Source organism: Panulirus ornatus, chromosome 4 (assembly GCF_036320965.1).
Source record: "Panulirus ornatus isolate Po-2019 chromosome 4, ASM3632096v1, whole genome shotgun sequence".
NCBI lineage: Eukaryota > Metazoa > Arthropoda > Malacostraca > Decapoda > Palinuridae > Panulirus > Panulirus ornatus.
The window spans coordinates 69,633,237-69,656,466 of NC_092227.1; the positions used below are offsets into that span (position 1 = coordinate 69,633,237).

General features: G+C 43.7%; 1 protein-coding gene across 1 annotated transcript in view; it reads left to right on the plus strand.

Moving 5' to 3' along the window:
• Nucleotides 1–23,230, plus strand: part of LOC139767097 (D-beta-hydroxybutyrate dehydrogenase, mitochondrial-like) — a 52,071-nt gene that overhangs the window by 13,259 nt on the left and 15,582 nt on the right. Inside the window, 4 exon segments of the mRNA XM_071696081.1 lie at nt 8,461–8,642; nt 13,827–13,910; nt 19,620–19,782; nt 22,777–22,932. Coding sequence (XP_071552182.1) covers nt 8,478–8,642; nt 13,827–13,910; nt 19,620–19,782; nt 22,777–22,932 — 568 coding nt within the window. The 5' untranslated portion in view covers nt 8,461–8,477.

Consider the following 23,230-nt stretch of genomic DNA (forward strand, 5'->3'; position numbering starts at 1 on the left):
CGTGAAATACAGAAAAAAAAGGTTAGAATAACATGTAAAAAAGTTCTTTTATAATAAGAAAGTGGTGGATGAGTGGCATAAAGTGAGTGTTGAAATTGTGAATTCGGCAGCGATCAGAAGTTTTAAAAAATTTTATTAAAAAAAAGAGAAAGTTCAAGAGTTGGGACCCCATGATTGTAGAGCTCTCTCCCTCTATCGTACATGTAGGCATTTACAGGTGTACATAGATGGCATCAAATGTGGACGGTGGTAGATGTGGATGGTGACAGCTCTAGGTGTCACTTGGTGTGGACGCCGACGGATTCAGGTGGTGACACAAACTACATACAGACCCGAGATCTGGGCGACAGTACAAACATGTCACACCGTTGGTTCCCTCGACGCCTCAGAGCACCCAGGGAGGCTCCAGTCATCCATCGATGTACATATTGGACTATGTGTAGCTCAGCTTAGTGAACCTCCTTCAGAAAAACCAAAGATAGAGAACTAAGACGTACACTCCCCTAGCCAACCGGATATAAATATGGCACCAAAAACATACTTCCAGAAAATCACATAAACATAAAAAAATAACACCCTACACCTGCACACACTTCAGTCTCTAGTTCATTTCAAACTATCCTTTTCCTTGTTCCACCTCTTCTTCCTCTTCGCCAACCACCCTAAGAAAAAAGAATGATTGTGGTGGTGAAGGGAGCGAGGGAGTGGCATAGGTGTTGTAGTGGTGGTGGTGACGGAGCGAGGGAGTGGCACAGGTGTTGCAGTGGTGGGTGGTGACGGAGCGAGGGAGTGGCACAGGTGTTGCAGTGGTGGGTGGTGAGGGAGCGAGGGAGTGGCACAGGTGTTGCAGTGGTGGGTGGTGACGGAGCGAGGGAGTGGCACAGGTGTCGCAGTGGTGGTGGTGGTGACGGAGCGAGGGAGTGACACAGGTGTTGCAGTGGTGGGTGGTGAGGGAGCGAGGGAGTGGCACAGGTGTTGCAGTGGTGGGTGGTGACGGAGCGAGGGAGTGGCACAGGTGTTGCAGTGGTGGGTGGTGACGGAGCGAGGGAGTGGCACAGGTGTTGCAGTGGTGAGTGGTGACGGAGCGAGGGAGTGGCACAGGTGTTGCAGTGGTGGGTGGTGACGGAGCGAGGGAGTGGCACAGGTGTCACAGTGGTGGGTGATGAGGGAGCGATGGAGATGCGCAGGTGTCGCAGTGGTGGGTGGTGAGAAAGCGAGGGAGTGGCACAGGTGTTGCAGCGGTGGGTGGTGATGGAGCAAGGTAGTGGCATAGGTGTTACACACTGATGACGAGTGGCTGAGGGAGCGGCCGGTATTTACATCGCGTGTTGCAGCCACACATGGCGCTCTCCCGCTCAAGGTCACCAGCCTCGTCCTCCGTCCGCCAGACTGGTGTAGTTAAACTAATGAGCGATTCGTCGTACACGGGAGAGCCACATACCTGAAGACCTGATGGTCTATGACGAGGTTTTATGCCGCAGGACAACACTGGTAGATTCCTGGCCGATGGTAAAGAGAAGGCTCTTCCCCACTCTAGATGGAGGCAGTGAAGCAGAAGTCTCCTCCCTACGCACCACCCCTTCCGGCATATCATTCAACAGGACAACAGCAATGCAAGGACACCCTGTACTATCACGAGAATTTGCTAATATGAAAATCTTATATAGAAAAGTATATACTTCGTTTTATGATTTATATCTTTATGCCATGAAACCTAATGTCTTGTTTTATTATATGCATTTGTGCGTGTTGAAGGTCATTACTGATCATCAAGCCAAGGTCTCTCGCTTGTTCGGTTTTCAACAATGGTTTACGAAATATCCCATCTTCATTCTTTTGGAATTCTGTCACCAAAATACATAACTTTCCATCTGTCTCCACTGATCTCCACTCACGAGGCCCACAGTGACAACCGATTTGTCAGTAAACTTCACGGAAATCGCTAAACCGTCTTCTTTTGTCTGGATTTTTCATTTCCTTAGATTTTGTGTCATCGGCAGATTATCAAAGATTCTCTAAGGTTATACTTTAAGCAGAAGTAAGGATGATAAGTCGGTTATTTAAAGAGCATTTTTCGTCATTTAGAAAAAAAAAATGTTACATTCTGGAGTTTCCAATCACTTGGTAAAGTTTTCTTTTGTAAGTATCTAAGTAAAAGTAAATATGTTGCTGTCAGTTTACCTCCTTCAATGATTTGGGAGAAATCATCAGGACCAAATTGACTTACTGGGACTGAATTTTTCTAGCTATATAAGCACTTCATAAGATTGAATGTCATGAATATCTACTTTTTCATACTCTGTACCTAGAAATCCGCTTTTTCCATGTGGCATATTTGAAACTGTTTCGATGGCGATCAGTAAATCATTTGATAATACAGCCATTCCATTATTACTATTTGTAAAGGTACCATTATCATCAGGTAACGGGCTTATACTGTCCTTGATATTTTCGTTCTGACGTAGTTGGAGAATTCTCTAGCTTCCATCTTCATGGTGTGAGAATTCCTTTTTTGGAACCCTTATATATCGACTCTAATTTCCTTGCCTCACTCTTGTTTGTACTCCTACATACATTCAGAGCCTGGTGATTATCACCATTCCGTCTCTTCTGCTTCTAATTCAGTCTTTCATGTCATTGGTCAACCAACCTGACATTATTTTTACGCCTCTCTTACTCTAGGAATACTATCTCTCAAAGAGACATATCCATATTTCCAAAGGTACACAGTATATGTTTCAACAATAGGTCCTTCATCTAATATACATTCCTAATATTCCGAAACATCTTGCAAACATCTTGCCAATTTAAAATTGGTCCCGATATCTTATGCCATTTTCTTTAGAATCACAATGGAACTTCAAATATATCATGGTCACTGCGACCTAATCTTTCGCCCTCCGAAAAATTCATAACGTCCCTGTCTATGGTTAAGGACTATACCTTCAACGTTGTGCCTCGCGTTGGGTCATGCATGTTTTGATTTACTATGCAATCTCCTATGAAGTCAACAAATCTGTTCTCTTTACGGTCACTTATTAAGAAAACTTATCGCTTGGGTTGATCAATCACCCACAATAATTTCTTTTTGTTATCTACTAGATGATTAATTTCTATGTGTACAGTGAAATAATTCTCACATTGTTTTGGGGTTATATGTACTACTCCAACAATCATTTTGTCGTTTCTATCAAACAGTTCGATTATTCTGATAATCATCCCAGTACCAGTTTCTAAAGTTTCCTGCAGCCCACGGCTGCTCTACTCCCAGCAGCAGGGAAAATGTAGACTCCTTTGGTATGTGAGGTTCTTTGAAGAGACTTTACTCCAAATGATACAGCCTCGCCAAAGGTAACTTTTCACTCGTAATATAACCTCGAGCAGGCAGAGCCCAGTAACATCAACAGTTCGCTGCATAGAGAGCTGTATACAATGACAAATCAGTTTCATGTACAGTAATATGAATACCTTCAGACTTACTGATACGAGCATATCTCCTGTTATCACCGTATCTGCAGATATATCAAGATCTCGGTTATTGTCATGGTGTCTGGCTTACCTGACAGTGCAGAAGCTATTAGATCATCTTCCTTTATGTTTACACTTGTGGTGTTGGTACAGAAAACCTTAATGTTACACTGTGAAGGACAAGGATCTTGAGATGCAGTTTTTTGGAGGTTGACAGTTGAGTGTAAACATCCCTTTGGCCTAGCCGGCACCTGACCGACGTCCTCTGTAAACATCCTTCTAGCCTAGCCACCACCGGACCGACGTCCCCTGACCTGACAGTATCTTCTGTAGGGTGGCACTACACCCACTCCCTCGTTTCCTTTCCTTTCCTGAGGGCTGACTTTCTAAATTTAACCGACATACACCCAACTTAGTTTTCCTAAGAACCCGTTTGATTTTGTTCGTCTAATACTGTAATTAACCATGTTCTATCCTATTCAGATGCTATCTGTCCCTAGCAAAGAAGCTTCTATAACCACTGAAGCCGTCCTAGAAATCTGTATAATCTCTGTGTTTTGGTCCTACAGAAACACCTTCAACTCTGTTGTACACAGCTAACATTCTATTTGTAACTACAGATCCAAAATCCTTCAGAAAACGAAAGCCTACGTTTTCTTTAATCACGGTTAAAATCAGGTAAATAAAGACTACCATCATTCATGATTTATGAACTTCAGATTTAACTACAGTTTCGTTTTAATTTTCACTCGAGTTTTATGAAATTTTCAATGTATATATATATATATATATATATATATATATATATATATATATATATATATATATATATATATATATAGGGGGCTGGAAATCTCCCGTCCTTTACTTTTACTAACGCGGGCAAATGAGAGTTGGGGTGAGAGACTATCAGTAAATTTTAGGGAGAATAAAAAGATGTTCTGGAAGGAGGTAAATAGGGTGCGTAAGACAAGGGAGCAAATGGGAACTTCAGTGAAGGGCGTAAATGGGGAGGTGATAACAAGTAGTGGTGATGTGAGAAGGAGATGGAATGAGTATTTTGAAGGTTTGTTGAATGTGTCTGATGACAGAGTGGCAGATATAGGGTGTTTGGGTCGAGGTGGTGTGCAAAGTGAGAGGGTTAGAGAAAATGATTTGGTAAACAGAGAAGAGGTAGTAAAAGCTTTGCGGAAGATGAAAGCCGGCAAGGCAGCAGGTTTGGATGGTATTGCAGTGGAATTTATTAAAAAAGGGGGTGACTGTATTGTTGACTGGTTGGTAAGGTTATTTAATGTATGTATGACTCATGGTGAGGTGCCTGAGGATTGGCGGAATGCGTGCATAGTGCCATTGTACAAAGGCAAAGGGGATAAGAGTGAGTGCTCAAATTACAGAGGTATAAGTTTGTTGAGTATTCCTGGTAAATTATATGGGAGAGTATTGATTGAGAGGGTGAAGGCATGTACAGAGCATCAGATTGGGGAAGAGCAGTGTGGTTTCAGAAGTGGTAGAGGATGTGTGGATCAGGTGTTTGCTTTGAAGAATGTATGCGAGAAATACTTAGAAAAGCAAATGGATTTGTATGTAGCATTTATGGATCTGGAGAAGGCATATGATAGAGTTGATAGAGATGCTCTGTGGAAGGTATTAAGAATATATGGTGTGGGAGGCAAGTTGTTAGAAGCAGTGAAAAGTTTTTATCGAGGATGTAAGGCATGTGTACGTGTAGGAAGAGAGGAAAGTGATTGGTTCTCAGTGAATGTAGGTTTGCGGCACGGGTGTGTGATGTCTCCATGGTTGTTTAATTTGTTTATGGATGGGGTTGTTAGGGAGGTAAATGCAAGAGTCTTGGAAAGAGGGGCAAGTATGAAGTCTGTTGGGGATGAGAGAGCTTGGGAAGTGAGTCAGTTGTTGTTCGCTGATGATACAGCGCTGGTGGCGGATTCATGTGAGAAACTGCAGAAGCTGGTGACGGAGTTTGGTAAAGTGTGTGGAAGAAGAAAGTTAAGAGTAAATGTGAATAAGAGCAAGGTTATTAGGTACAGTAGGGTTGAGGGTCAAGTCAATTGGGAGGTGAGTTTGAATGGAGAAAAACTGGAGGAAGTGAAGTGTTTTAGATATCTGGGAGTGGATCTGTCAGCGGATGGAACCATGGAAGCGGAAGTGGATCATAGGGTGGGGGAGGGGGCGAAAATTTTGGGAGCCTTGAAAAATGTGTGGAAGTCGAGAACATTATCCCGGAAAGCAAAAATGGGTATGTTTGAAGGAATAGTAGTTCCAACAATGTTGTATGGTTGCGAGGCGTGGGCTATGGATAGAGTTGTGCGCAGGAGGATGGATGTGCTGGAAATGAGATGTTTGAGGACAATGTGTGGTGTGACGTGGTTTGATCGAGTAAGTAACGTAAGGGTAAGAGAGATGTGTGGAAATAAAAAGAGCGTGGTTGAGAGAGCAGAAGAGGGTGTTTTGAAATGGTTTGGGCACATGGAGAGAATGAGTGAGGAAAGATTGACCAAGAGGATATATGTGTCGGAGGTGGAGGGAACGAGGAGAAGAGGGAGACCAAATTGGAGGTGGAAAGATGGAGTGAAAAGGATTTTGTGTGATCGGGGCCTGAACATGCAGGAGGGTGAAAGGAGGGCAAGGAATAGAGTGAATTGGAGCGATGTGGTATACAGGGGTTGACGTGCTGTCAGTGGATTGAATCAAGGCATGTGAAGCGTCCGGGGTAAACCATGGAAAGCTGTGTAGGTATGTATATTTGCGTGTGTGGACGTGTGTATGTACATGTGTATGGGGGGGGTTGGGCCATTTCTTTCGTCTGTTTCCTTGCGCTACCTCGCAAACGCGGGAGACAGCGACAAAGTATAAAAAAAAAAAAAAAAAATATATATATATATATATATATATATATATATATATATATATATATATATATATATATATATATATATATGCTCCTGGTCTTAGATGAGAGACGGATAGCAAAACCATTATCTGGGAAAATCATCTGTTCACATCCTAGCAATAGGGCTGTCGGGTGTGAGGTCGGACATGACCACGTCCTCACAAACACAGGAAGCCGATCACCCGGGGGTATCCCCTCGACCCTGTGAGACGTCTGCTGCGGGAGCGACAATATTGCTCTAAACACACAACAGTCGTTCACGAACCGCGAAAGGCGATGGCTGTATTTGCATATTTACAGCCTGGTCCTGCAGGCTGTTGTTAGCCTGCTGGACGAGTCACTGACATCCAGGGTATGCGAACAGACTAGCCTCTGTGATGCAGATGGCAGCAGCACCAGCAGCGATCAGCAAGCCTAGCCAGCTACTCTACCCTCACGTCTTGATGAGTCAGAACAAACTTGATGATCTTATGCTACAATGGTGTGGCGCGGGATACGCGCACGATGCCACACACGGTGATTGTTACGAACGATCATTCTTAACTTGCTGTCTCAATGAACACACACGCGCGCGCGATTACATACAATACCCATCACAAATCAAGGATTCGAACCACTGTCTCTTGTGGAGATGGTCGGCGCCTTCATCCAGTCAGCCACGGGTATGCTTTAAAAAAGGTGGCTATTTGATTAGTAGCAATGCCTTATGTAATTGTACGTTTAATCATAGGAATATATATATATATATATATATATATATATATATATATATATATATATATATATATATATATATATATGAGTCCACGGGGAAAATGAAACACGATAAGCTCCCATTTTCCCCGTGAACCCATGGAATATCGATCACGCGCAAAATTGTGATCTTTTCCAATACATATATATATATATATATACATATACATCACAATGCCCTTCAACAGAAGGATTCGAACCCCGTACCATTTACGTGATAGTTGGGTACGCTGACCACATTACCGAGTGGTACGAGGTTCAAATTCTGGAAGGGTGTTATGTGTTCTGTGAAAGTGCGCCTTCATATGCACTTTATGTGTGAGTATATATAATTATGCGTATATGCAATAAAGCACACAAGTAGGTAGTGTACATAAAATGCAGGTAAAACCCACAATGAAACTGAAATTACGAATTGTCAAACGCTGTCGTATAATTACATCGTCAGGACTGAGTACAGATAGAGAGAAACAGAATGTAATACACCAGCCGCCACTGGGCGGGGCCCGCTGATGAATTAAGAAACAGGTGAGGGGATCAAGGCACAAGTCACCCTCGACGACCTCACCTCTCTCAAGTTACAAACTTATCTTAACCTAACCTAACCTAACTTAACCTAACCTAACCTAACCTAACCTAACCTGTTTTCTGGAAATTAATTACAATTATTTATTCACTTATCTAATCTATATACACTAACATTTTGATTCATATGCATATCTCTCCTACGTTCAAATCAGACACACACACATCCTGGTGATGACGACTGTGGATGACATTCTTCCTCCCTCTATGGCAACTTCTCACATCATCTTCAGTTCACAAGGCTTCTTAATGATTACCGTCCAAAATTTTCCACAGTAATGACTTGTTTGGCTCTTTAGGCTTATAACTTATGTTTTCACCTTTCACGTTCACTTTGCAGTCATTCCGTTCACCTGGTCTTAGTCTGTATCACATCATCAGGTGGTGAACGTAATCATTATGGAAGTCAGGAAGTACCTGAGGATATTCTCCTGGAATGTTCATAAGCCATGAATACTGTCCACGTATATTCAATCTCAGGGAGCTACTAGCACAGCCCATCGGTTCAAAGATGGTCAGCATCCAGATGGAAAATGTAATTATGTAATGTCATCACAGGTCTTGTTTTGAATAGAAAGGTTATCAATTCTGTTTTATCAGTCTTTTACCATGTTCGGTCATCAATCATGTTGATGCCCCTATTAATACGTATGTCTAACGTTAACGATATTAAGTAATCGTGGAATGATTTTACCGTTAAGATGTAAACACATCAACGAAACATTCTGTCTAAACCTGCACCTCAGCTGCAGGCAGGAGCATCATGGTGTGGACGGTCGACAGGACGGGCGAGGTCGTGTTCTGGGGCGGCGTGAGCGGCCTACTGGCGGCCCTCCTGCACACCCTGGGGATCTACTCGTGCTACGTGGTGTTCCCTGTTGCCTGGCTGCTGTGTGCTGGCACCTCCCTGGCCCTGGCCAGCTTCAGGGTAAGTGTAGAAGTAAGATCTCTGAATGTAGTCATCAGCAGCTTTGTAATCTGCAGTCTGTTTAAACCTGTGCTGTGATCCCTGTGAAATGCTGAGTGAAAGCACGTAGGCTCTCTCCTCTCTCTCTCTCTCTCTCTCTCTCTCTCTCTCTCTCTCTCTCTCTCTCTCTCTCTCTCTTAAGCCTCCGCCCAGCGATGTAATAGCACTGGGGTTCGGGGGAGAATCTCCACTGCGTACGATGATCTACGCAGGTCCTGCAGCAACACGACCCTCCCACATACAAGCCGTCGGTCACCTTGACCCGTGATCCTAGCTTCGGTCTGTGTCTTTTCCGTCACCTCTCGGTGATATACTCTTCACTTCAGCTATAATGTACTTGCATGATTTCAATTATCTGTGTTGTAACACTGTTATCTGTGCTTCATCATCGTAATTCCCTTTTGTGTTATCATTTCTTAGTCACTCTTGTAACTGTATGGCACGGTATTTACCTTTGGTTTATGGGTAATTAGTCTGTACTGATGCCTCTGTCACACACAGATTTTCTTTCGTCAATTTCTTGAACATTCCTTTTGAGACCTGACAGAGATGTGGCTGTGGGCCACCATACACACCAATTTAATTCAATGCGTAAATAAGGACATTCTGTAAACTGTTGTGGAGGTACACGTCTCGACACAATCTATGAACAACAGTTTTATGATAAAGATATATCACAAGAGTGTGAAATTTCAAAGGGTTTTGCTTTTAAAGCTGTTGAAGATATCTTTTTTGAAAACCACAGATATTCATAAAAGATGAATAACCACACGCTCAGAACCAAGCGATATTTTATGAAGTGGTTTTCACAAAGGTTGGTCTACACCAAGTCCGCATCACATGTCCATATTGGATAAACCTTTTCCCCGGTACCTTAGAACCCGATATAAGTATACATTATGTTAATGGATAGTTATAAAGAGTATTGAGTATTATATGATATACAGCTTCCCTTATTATAGTTTCAAAACATCTCAAGGGCTTCCGGTCTGGAGGTGAGTAAGGTGTTCCCTTCTGAAAACCGTCCTGGCCACTTGTGAACCACTTGAGGGGTAAACTAATGCTGCCAGCTGCTTCTTCTGTTTAGAAATACCAGAGTGTGATTAGGCTAAGGACAGGAGGAGTTGTCTTCCTCACCCACCACCCACGCCTCTTATATATGCGGTACTCGGATGTCTTTGATGTCCCACACCCTGATGTGTCTTGGTGACGTCCCACACACGGCTGTCTCTCGGTGATGTCCCATACACGGGTGTCTTTGGTGATGTCCCACACCCTGATGTGTCTTGATGACGTCCCACACACGGCTCTCTCGGTGATGTCCCATACACGGGTGTCTCTTGGTGATGTCCCACTTTATAAAGATGGACGCCTACATCTTCAAGCCTCTCGCACCATGATCCCATACCCCAACAGCCGTTATACTGTTAAAAGTGTATGATCTCGAGCACCTCTCAGGCTTGGCTGCAACATTATGTATAAAGAACTTCAGCCTTCCCGACACTCCCCATTGTTTCCTCTTACTACTCTCCATAAACTGTCAGGCAACACATTACTTGGTTTTCAGTTGAGTGTGATGCCTCTGACTCAGTCATTCCTCCTGGCTGAAGACATTAATCTCGTCACGTCTCTGCCCAACCATATTTCACTCACATACTCACGTTGCTTATCTTCTACAGTTAAGTCGAGATTATATTTCTAAATCACTTGCTAAAATTCCTCACTGCTGCCTCAGATACTTGACTGGTTTCGCTACCGTCACATGAACATCCAACCAAGTAAAACAATGTCCCTCATATCCAGTCTCCTCCAACACTAACTCTGCTAAATCATTACCATTGCTGGTTTCTCACTACTCCACAGGTGCCTAGATGAAACATCCAGGGGGACGTAATCTACCTTTGCATTATCATACCTTTCACCTCAACCAGTTCAAGCTACATTTATGCTCTGCTGTCGAGGTAGAGGAGGTTTCATAGCCTTATGCGACAAAGTTCTCTTTTGAACACCAACCAAAACATTTTCGTGCTTCACAAACGCTGAAAACTTTCTCTTCCAGAATTTTACTGTAACTCTCTTTCATGTTAGTGATCTGATGTTCATACCTCCTCCTATCTCATCATATTTCTTCTCTCGGCGCACCGTTGACTGCATTTCGATTCACTTGGATTAACTAGGTCGCCGTTAATCTGCTCAGGAAAACAGCAGTATATATCACTACTGCTGCCCCTCCGTCACAACATGGTTGCTGTCATCGAGTGCCCGGATGTGGTGCTCGGTCGCCCCACAGTGTGGGCTGCAGGGATAAGAGGGTCCTCATGATGGTCGTTCGAAATGCTGTGATGCAACGTCACCAAGGAGGGAGGGAGTGACTCACACACACACAGGCAGCGCGTTCCCTTCGGCCTTTCTTGTGTCGTGCGTCAGGCGCTGAAAATAATTGATGACCCAAGTTATCTTTATGTGAATCACCGTCCTTCCATATACTCACACGATATTCTTAAAGCACTTGTGTATGACCTCACCCGTTAACAGTTTTCCTGATTCGTGTCCACCTTAGAACTCTTACAGAAGTGTGTTTTACGCTAATTTTCTCGTCTACGTAGCTGGATCTCTAGTTGCAAAATGTTTGCCTCATCCATACATACATCTTGACGCTCACTAAGTCTTTCATCACATTCCTTCCATCTCGTACTTACTCATAGTCGACCATTTACGTAGTAATTATATATTCTTTTCGTCAGGGTGCATTTTTCATCTCTTCGAAGAAATGTACAACGTCCTAGCCTACGTGGTTATATGTTCACCATCACCGTTCATGTCGTAACTATGGTGTTCCCATGAACGAACCGGCTATGGAGCTACAGTGGCGTGGGGTGAGGACAGGCTGGCCCACAGACAAACCTCTGTTGATTTTAGGCCAAGGTTATACAGTGATTGTTAACCAAGCGGAGATAATGTTGATGTGTTGAGCTTTGTTACCCGGGTTCCTGGCACATTTGCAACACACACATTTCTTTTCATGGTTATAAAGATGAGAGAAAATGTAATGGCTGCCATGCTTCGTTGTCAGATTCTGCCATAAAGAGAATATAGTACCAGGGTGAAGCATCAGTATGAAAGTGACCAACGTTGGTGAAAGATCTAGACGAAAAGTTTATGGGTTTCAGCGAAATCTTGTAGGAATTGTAGTAACATTCAATACCTTATAATGTCCATTTACTTCTAAAACCCAAAGCTTCATTTTGAATCCTTTACAACGATTGTTGCGTCTATCATCAGAATTAAAGATGTTGGTATATTCTTGAGATAAGCTGCTGGCCATCGACTCTTACGGTACGACCGATAAGTTCGTTAAAAGTGGGGCATCACAAACACTACAGAGATCTTCCATATGACAAGGACATGAGCTGATACAACATATCATTGAGTACCAAGTGGTTGGTAGCGGAGGCGTCCAGCAGAACGATCAATAATGTTGCCTTGATCCATCGCCCATATGCCGTACAAGAACGAACAGTGGGGGAGGTCTGTGTTATAAACAGATACGAAAACATGGATAAACCATATCAGTCTTTATAAACCTTATGTTGACTATCTTACAGCAAACATCGATGCATGAATCTAGAATAAACCTGATACAGGTGTTTGTTACAGTAACTCCGCAAATGAAAGATGACGGATTCATTACAGAGAAGAGAATGCTACACGAACGTCATCATAGAGTCGTCGGATTTCTGAACAGACACTGACGAAGCAGCTCTTGAGCTAGTGTGTATGTGTGTGTGTGTGTGTGTGTGTGTGTGTGTGTGTGTGTGTGTGTGACATGAACCTGGCAACAGGCTGCTCAGGTCAACACTAATTACAGACAGTGACATAAGGACGTGGGAAGACCAGTGGTTAGGGGAATGTTCTTTTCAAAACATTTACGTCCTAATGTAGGATTTTACTGAGGCAGGTTCTACTGGACCTTACTGAGGCAAGACCTGTACGATATAATGAAGCAAGACCTGTAGGATATTACTGAGGCAAGACCTGTAGGATGTTACTGAGGCAAGACCTGTAGGATATCATTACTGACGCAAGACCTGTAGGATTTTACTGAGGCAAGGATCTGTACGATATTACTGATGCAGGACTTGTAGGACACCAGCGAGGCAAGACCTGTGGGATATTACCGAGGCAGGACCAGTAGGATCTCACTGAAGCATAACCTGTAGGACATGACTGATGAGAGACCAGCAGGGCGTTACCGATGCATGACCTGTAGGATCATATCTGATGCAAGACCTGTAGAATCTTGCTGATGCAAGACCTGTAAGACCTTACTGATCTTCAAGACCTGCAGGACCTTACTGATGCAAGACCTGTAGAATCTTATGATGCAAGACCTGTAGGACCTTACTGATGCAAGACCTGCAGGACCTTACTGATACAATACCTGTAGAATCTTATGATGCAAGACCTGTAGGACCTTACTGATGCAAGACCTGCAGGACCTTACTGATACAATACCTGTAGAATCTTATGATGCAAGACCTGTAGGACCTTACTGATGCAAGACCTGTAGGACCTTACTGATGCAAGACCTGGAGAATCTTATGATGCAAGACCTGTAGGACCTTACTGATGCAAGACCTGTAGGACCTTACTGATGCAAGACCTGTAGGACCTTACTGATGCAAGACCTGGAGAATCTTATGATGCAAGACCTGTAGAATCTTATGATGCAAGACCTGTAGGACCTTACTGATGCAAGACCTGTAGGACCTTACTGATGCAAGACCTGTAGGACCTTACTGATGCAAGACCTGTAGGACCTTACTGATCCAAGACCTGTAGGACCTTACTGATGCAAGACCTGTACGACCTTACTGATCCAAGACCTGTACGACCTTACTGATCCAAGACCTGTAGGACCTTACTGATGCAAGACCTGTAGGACCTTACTGATGCAAGACCTGTAGGACCTTACTGATGCAAGACCTGTACGACCTTACTGATCCAAGACCTATAGGACCTTACTGATGCAAGACCTGTAGAGTCTTACTGAGACAAGACTTGTGAGGCCTCACTGAGGCAATACCAGTAGGACCCACTAATGCAAGACCAGCAGCATCATACTAAGGGAAGATGTTCCGGCAGGTGTCGTCATCGGGGAAGGCGGTGGTGGTGACGGGTTGCGACTCAGGGTTCGGCCACGCCCTCGCCCTGAACCTGGACCAACTGGTGAGTCTCTCTCTCTCTCTCTCTCTCTCTCTCTCTCTCTCTCTCTCTCTCTCTCTCTCTCTCTCTCTATCTATCTATCTATCTCTCTCTCTCTCTCTCTCTCACACACACACACACACACACACACACACACACACCTGCGCCCACATCAGCGCCTCTACCCTGTACGTACCTCATCCTAGGTCATGCGTGTCCCAGCTGTTTGCTTATCAGGAAGGAAGAAATGAAACAGGTCATGTCTTTCACTCTTCTGTCCGCCATTTTGAAGCTCTACGAACGAAGCCCCTTCAAGCACGACATTACGACCCATAGGCACATAAATACAACCTTTAAGTACAACACTGCGACCCTTGAACACATCATTAAGTCCCGTGAACACATCAGTACGACCCATGAACACATCAGCACGACCCGTGAACACACCAGTATTACCCGTGAACACATCAGTACGACCCATGAACACATCAGCACGACCCATGAACACATCAGTACGACCCGTGAGCATATCAGTACGACCCATGAACACATCAGTACGACCCGCGAACATATCAGTACTACCCGTGAACACATCAGTACGGTACTACCCGTGAACACATCAGTACGACCCATGAAGACATCAGTACGACCCATGAACACATCAGTACGACCCGCGAACATATCTGTACTACCCGTGAACACATCAGTACGGTACTACCCGTGAACACATCAGTGCGACCCATGAACACATCAGTACGACCCATGAACACATCAGCACGACCCGTGAACACATCAGTACTACCCGTGAACACATCAGTACGGTACTACCCGTGAACACATCAGTACGACCCATGAACACATCAGCACGACCCATGAACACATCAGCACGACCCGTGAACACATCAGTACGACCCATGAACACATCAGTACGACCCGCGAACATATCAGTACTACCCGTGAACACATCAGTACGGTACTACCCGTGAACACATCAGTACAACCATGAACACATCAGCACGACCCATGAACACATCAGCACGACCCGTGAACACATCAGTACTACCCGTGAACACATCAGTACGGTACTACCCGTGAACACATCAGCACGACCCATGAACACATCAGCACGACCCATGAACACATCAGCACGACCCGTGAACACATCAGCACGACCCATGAACACATCAGCACGACCCATGAACACATCAGCACGACCCGTGAACACATCAGCACGACCCATGAACACATCAGTACGACCCATGAACACATCAGCACGACCCATGAACACATCAGCACGACCCATGAACACATCAGTACGACCCGTGAACACATCAGTACGACTCTTCGGCATGACCCCTCCTGGTCAGGTCACAGATGACGTCATCACAGCCATGAGTCGTATCGTCGTGCTCAAGGAGGAAATTACTAATCATACGACCCTAGGATCATTCCTATGGCCCTCTTGCAGCTTCAAGGCAGCGCTACAATCAGTTGCAGGGAAGTGATGAATTCCTTTGGAGTGTGAATTGTTACTGGACGAGACTGTTCTCCCATCCGTCAGGTGATAGCATTACAGCCTCGCCGAAGGTGAACGTTCTTCACTCGCGGTGTAACCACAGACAGGCGGAGTCCGGTAACACCTCTGGAATTCACGGGTGTCAGATATTTTGCCGAAGACGAGCTCACGATGCGATCGCCATGACCAAGTCGTCCGGCAGTGAGGGAACTCATGAACTGGTCATCTCTTGTTCATGGAACACTTAAACTGAGTGAAGTTCTAAGGACCTGAACACAGAACTTACAAGTTAAAGCGAAACACTGGACACTTGCAAACATCTAAGAAGTCAACGATATATTCATGTTAAGTAATCACTCTTACAATTACTGTGTAATTACAAAATGTTGATACAGTGTTAGTACATATGTTACTAGTAATGTGTAACTACGTAATCAATATGGTAATGTGAACTGTGAAAAGGGTCGTCTGCAATGCACAGAAGAACCAGAGTCGAGAGGGTCACTGCATGTCAAGACTTTCCTCCGTTCATCAGAACATCAGAACAGTGGGAACACTGGAACATAACAATCATCAGAACAGTGGGAACATTGGAACATAACAATCACCAGAACAGCGGGAACACTGGAACATAACAATCATCAGAACAATGGGAACACTGGAACATAACAATCATCAGAACAATGGGAACACTGGAACATAACAATCATCAGAACAATGGGAACACTGGAACATAACAATCATCAGAACAATGGGAACACTGGAACATAACAATCATCAGAACAGTGGGAACACTGGAACATAACAATCGTCAGAACAATGGGAACACTGGAACATAACAATCATCAGAACAGTAGGAACACTGGAACATAACAATCATCAGAACAGTGGGAACACTGGAACATAACAATCATCAGAACAATGGGAACACTGGAACATAACAATCATCAGAACAGTAGGAACACTGGAACATAACAATCATCAGAACAATGGGAACACTGGAACATAACAATCATCAGAACAATGGGAACACTGGAACATAACAATCATCAGAACAGTAGGAACACTGGAACATAACAATCATCAGAACAATGGGAACACTGGAACATAACAATCATCAGAACAATGGGAACACTGGAACATAACAATCATCAGAACAGTAGGAACACTGGAACATAACAATCATCAGAACAGTAGGAACACTGGAACATAACAATCATCAGAACAGTAGGAACACTGGAACATAACAATCATCAGAACAATGGGAACACTGGAACATAACAATCATCAGAACAGTAGGAACACTGGAACATAACAATCATCAGAACAGTAGGAACACTGGAACATAACAATCATCAGAACAGTGGGAACACTGGAACATAACAATCATCAGAACAATGGGAACACTGGAACATAACAATCATCAGAACAGTAGGAACACTGGAACATAACAATCATCAGAACAGTGGGAACACTGGAACATAACAATCATCAGAACAGTGGGAACACTGGAACATAACAATCATCAGAACAATGGGAACACTGGAACATAACAATCATCAGAACAATGGGAACACTGGAACATAACAATCATCAGAACAGTGGGAACACTGGAACATAACAATCATCAGAACAGTAGGAACACTGGAACATAACAATCATCAGAACAGTAGGAACACTGGAACATAACAATCATCAGAACAATGGAACACTGGACATAACAATCATCAGACATGGAACACTGGAACATAACAATCATCAGAACAGTGGGAACACTGGAACATAACAATCATCAGAACAGTGGGAACACTGGAACATAACAATCATCAGAACAATAGGAACACTGGAACATAACAATCATCAGAACAATGGGAACACTGGAACATAACAATCACCAGAACAATGGGAACACTGGAACATAACAATCACCAGAACAATGGGAACACTGGAACATAACAATCATCAGAACAATGGGAACACTGGAACATAACAATCATCAGAACAATGGGAACACTGGAGGAACACTGGAACATAACAATCATCCAGAACAATGGGAACACTGGAACATAACAATCATCAGAACAATGGGAACACTGGAACATAACAATCACCAGAACAATGGGAACACTGGAACATAACAATCACCAGAACAATGGGAACACTGAACATAACAATCATCAGAACAATGGAACACTGGAACATAACAATCTCCAGAACAATGGGAACACTGGAACATAACAATTCACCAGAACAATGGGAACACTGGAACATAACAATCACCAGAACAATGGGAACACTGGAACATAACAATCATCAGAACAATGGGAACACTGGAACATAACAATCACCAGAACAATGGGAACACTGGAACATAACAATCATCAGAACAATGGGAACACTGGAACATAACAATCATCAGAACAGTAGGAACACTGGAACATAACAATCATCAGAACAATGGGAACACTGGAACATAACAATCATCAGAACAGTAGGAACACTGGAACATAACAATCATCAGAACAGTGGGAACACTGGAACATAACAATCATCAGAACAATGGGAACACTGGAACATAACAATCATCAGAACAATTGGAACACTGGAACATAACAATCATCAGAACAGTGAGAACACTGGAACATAACAATCATCAGAACAGTAGGAACACTGGAACATAACAATCATCAGAACAGTGGGAACACTGGAACATAACAATCATCAGAACAATGGGAACACTGGAACATAACAATCATCAGAACAATGGGAACACTGGAACATAACAATCATCAGAACAGTAGGAACACTGGAACATAACAATCATCAGAACAATGGGAACACTGGAACATAACAATCATCAGAACAGTAGGAACACTGGAACATAACAATCACCAGAACAATGGGAACACTGGAACATAACAATCATCAGAACAGTAGGAACACTGGAACATAACAATCATCAGAACAGTGGGAACACTGGAACATAACAATCATCAGAACAATGGGAACACTGGAACATAACAATCATCAGAACAGTAGGAACACTGGAACATAACAATCATCAGAACAGTAGGAACACTGGAACATAACAATCATCAGAACAGTAGGAACACTGGAACATAACAATCATCAGAACAATGGGAACACTGGAACATAACAATCATCAGAACAGTAGGAACACTGGAACATAACAATCATCAGAACAGTGGGAACACTGGAACATAACAATCATCAGAACAATGGGAACACTGGAACATAACAATCATCAGAACAGTAGGAACACTGGAACATAACAATCATCAGAACAGTAGGAACACTGGAACATAACAATCATCAGAACAGTGGGAACACTGGAACATAACAATCATCAGAACAGTAGGAACACTGGAACATAACAATCATCAGAACAGTGGGAACACTGGAACATAACAATCATCAGAACAGTAGGAACACTGGAACATAACAATCATCAGAACAGTAGGAACACTGGAACATAACAATCATCAGAACAGTAGGAACACTGGAACATAACAATCATCAGAACAGTGGGAACACTGGAACATAACAATCATCAGAACAGTAGGAACACTGGAACATAACAATCATCAGAACAGTAGGAACACTGGAACATAACAATCATCAGAACAATGGGAACACTGGAACATGACAATCATCAGAACAGTAGGAACACTGGAACATAACAATCATCAGAACAGTGGGAACACTGGAACATGACAATCATCAGAACAGTAGGAACACTGGAACATAACAATCATCAGAACAGTAGGAACACTGGAACATAACAATCATCAGAACAGTGGGAACACTGGAACATAACAATCATCAGAACAGTAGGAACACTGGAACATAACAATCATCAGAACAGTAGGAACACTGGAACATAACAATCATCAGAACAGTAGGAACACTGGAACATAACAATCATCAGAACAATGGGAACACTGGAACATGACAATCATCAGAACAGTAGGAACACTGGAACATAACAATCATCAGAACAGTAGGAACACTGGAACATAACAATCATCAGAACAGTAGGAACACTGGAACATAACAATCATCAGAACAATGGGAACACTGGAACATGACAGTGGTTCACTCCTTACTACACATGAGCAAGCTGGGTGTACCATGAAGCACCAAGTTGACCTAGACATGAATTTTTCCATCTTTCTATACTCACTGTCCTCCCGCAGGGCTTCCGGGTGTTTGCAGGATGCCTGAAGGCTGATGGTGAGGGCGCGGATCATCTGCGACAGGAGGGCTCCAGCCGCCTCCACGTCCTGCAGATGGACGTCACCAACCAGGACCAGCTGGACAAGGCGGTCCAGCACGTCAAACACCTTCTACCAGACGGAGGTACGGATGTGAAGAAATTTTCATATTGTGTAATATTCCCTGATTTTCATGCTTCACGGCGCATTAATTCTTGTTAAATAGTATCAAATAAAGCGGTAAATCACTTGGCAATTTTCGTGACTATTATATTTGACAAGGGAAACGTAATCGATACGTACCAGTGGAATTTCTTTGAGAAATAGTTTATTCATCTATTATATTGAAGGCTCCAGTCACGGACAGAAATCTACATCAAGGCTGGGCCTTAATTAAAATATAAAGAATTATGAAAAGGGAGAAGTAATTACGAATTCTGGAGGACGTGAAAAAACCTGTCTTTTAGAATGTGCCAAGTTATGGTTATTGGGAAAGACATGAGAAGGTAGAGAGTTCCAAATGCTTTGACGTGTAGGGAAAGAAGCACCCTTGAGTTGCTGATGTCCACACGATAATCATGTGAAGCAGCAGCTTGCCGGGCACTGTGTGATCTAGCTAGTGGTGGGGGCACACAAGCAGCAAGCTCTCGGGAGCAGAAACCAAAGGTAATATCTAAGAAGAGGGAAGGTGAACCAACATTGCGTAGCAGGAAGTTAGCCTGGAACACTTTATAAGTCGGACCGCTTTCGACTCAACTCTGTCAAGTAAGGATGTACAGATAGAACCACCCCAGATGTGAGAGCAGCACTTCATTCAAGGACGGCCCAATTTTTTTGTATAAACGGAGCAACCGTACGAAAGAAAACAAATTTCGACATCTAAACGGGACTCCCAGGCTCTTAAAGGCAGAATTAGCTATTCCCGTAATGTGGGGTATCCAAGAAAGAGTGAATGTTACAGTAATAACAAGTATGGTCAATGAGTTAAGAGGTGGAATTACAGAACCGTCAAAGGAGAGAGTTGTGAGGAGTTTTTGATAAAAAGATGAGTAGAAACTGGGTCTTGGAGGCATTAAATTTAGCTAGATTTCGTCTACCCCACTGAATTATCTTGTCCGAGTTTATTGAGGAAGCTGTGTCAAGACGAGAGGCAAATCAAGTGAGAGAAGAAGGAGCAGAGATGATGGATGTTGATAAATGCAGTGTAGAGTCGTCTACGTATGAATGCATTTGACTATTTGTGGTGGAGATGAAATCATTGAAAAAAAAAAAGAGAGAAGAGTGTAGGGGACAGGACAAAACCTTGAGAGACAACGCTGTTGTTGGAGAAATGGGGGGAAGCTGATCCATTAACAACAGAGACAGATCGGCCAGATGAAAAGCTAGATATGAAGGAGCAAAGTGACGAAGGGAAGCCAAATGAGGGGAGTTTACAGATGATGCCACACCCTGTCAAAAGCTTTCGATATGTCAAGGGCAACTACACAAGTCTCCCCAAATTTCTCAGGGATGATGAACAGACATTAGCTAGATAGGAAAGAGTATCACTATTGGATCTCGCCCTACGAAAGCCATACTGGTGATCAGAGAGAAGACTGTGAGTCTCAAGGTGTCTAAGGATATGGGAGTTGAGATGTTCAAAGACTTTGGAAATGGCAGATGTCAAAGCAACAGGACGATAGTTAGAGGAGTCAGAACAATCATCATTTTTAGGGATAGGATGTGTCAATGCATGCTTCCAAGGAGAAGCAAAAGTTTTGATTTTTAAACTGAAACTGAACAGATGAGCAAACTCAGGTGCAAGTTCCAAGACACACTCTTTTAGTACACGGGGATGAACAGGACGAAACGAGATCACGGGAAAAGGCATAGGATTAGTAAGAGGAGCATCAGGGGGTGAAGGAATGTTTGGGCCATCCAAGATAGAGTTAGAGGAGAAACAGGAACCAAAGAGAGTTGCTTTGTCTACGTGAGAGACAGCAATAGTACCGTCAGAACGGAAAAGTGAAGGAAAGGTAGAGTGACAGAAGTTGTCGGAGATGCCCTCAGTCTTCAATAACACCAGTAACTCCTCCGTACGTCTTTACACACCCGTCATTGTCAAATGCCTGATACTCGTCCCTTTATAGAGGGATTATGGAGGTAGGTCAACACTCACTAGTTATCGGTGCCAGACTGACCATCTCCGCCTCGGAGGTAATGCTGGGACCAACGAAAAACAAAAATGAAAATACAGACACTATCCATCCTCCCTAAATATATGCTGCAGTAGCCACTGAACACTGATGAACACTATGAAAGACCATCTCCCCTAAGAATGAAACTTGTATGATGAACACAGTATGATATAATCTGTTAGGATCAACTCCGAAGATGTGATGCTGCACCAGGGAATGTGAATGAACATTGAAGAACTCTCTTACAGGTGTTCCCGGAGCTGGAGAACACCTGTGAAGTGACAGAGACAATGATTTCTATTTGCTCCTGAGCGGTATGGTATGTGACCTGGTGAAGTGGTGGACTGTAGTGACCGCCTTCATCAGAGCGGAACTTTGGGAGCTACTTCCCACAGGCAGACCATGGGCTGATGAACACTAGGTCTGCTTATCGTTATGCACAGACCTACGGTAGAGAGGGTAGAGGATAGCTGGTGAATGTTGAGAGTACGAGAGACGTGCTGGGAGTGGTGGTGTGGCAGAGGTACGTAAGTGGGTCATGAATAGTGGGAATGATTATCGTCCCCTGAGGGTCGCTTGAGGTTGTGAGGGTTGTGGGAGGGGGATTGTGAGGTTTGTGGGAGGGGGTTGGGGGTGAGGATGATGCTGACTCAAACCGTTGTCCTAGCAGAGCTACATCTTTGTGGGAGGGGGAAGGGTGATGAGTGGGAGTAACCATCTCACCAACAGAGGTATTGAGAGTAGAGGTCCTAGTCAACGATAGGACCACCTGTTTTCTTCCGAACTGACAAGGAATAGTGGACAACGGGAATAACCCTTTCTCTTACAGACACACTGAAAGGAGAGGATGGTGAACACAAGCACTGACCATCTACCCAAAAAAGGTAGAAGACTAGGATTCACCATATCCTCCACAGATGTTCAGAAGTGGTGAATGTTGACGCTATTTCTCTGTGCCGCAGAAGTGCTGTGGGGGCTGGTGAACAACGCAGGAGTCTCTGCCTTCGGGGAGGTGGAGTGGGTGTCGTTGGACACCTTCAGACAAGTGACGGAAATCAACGTGTTCGGCCTCATCTCGGCCACCAAGAGCTTCCTGCCGCTTCTCCGTCGAGCCAGGGGTGAGTCTCTGTCTCCTGCTTCTCACCTTGTGTTCTGTCTCTTCACTCTGTCTTCTCTCCACACTTTACATCAGCCTGATTTTGTATTCTTCCCTTTTCCCCTCTTCTTCCACTCTGTCCTCTCCCTCGTACATACTACAGTGATCAATATGGAGGACTGTCTAATCTCTTCTGTCAAGTATCACTTGAGTGATAACCTGTGGGACCAACCTCTCAGCTGAGCCCTCTCGCTTGCCAACAATGTTGCCAATACCAGGGAGTGAAGAGTGTCCTGAGCCTTGAAGCCACGTCACTGCGT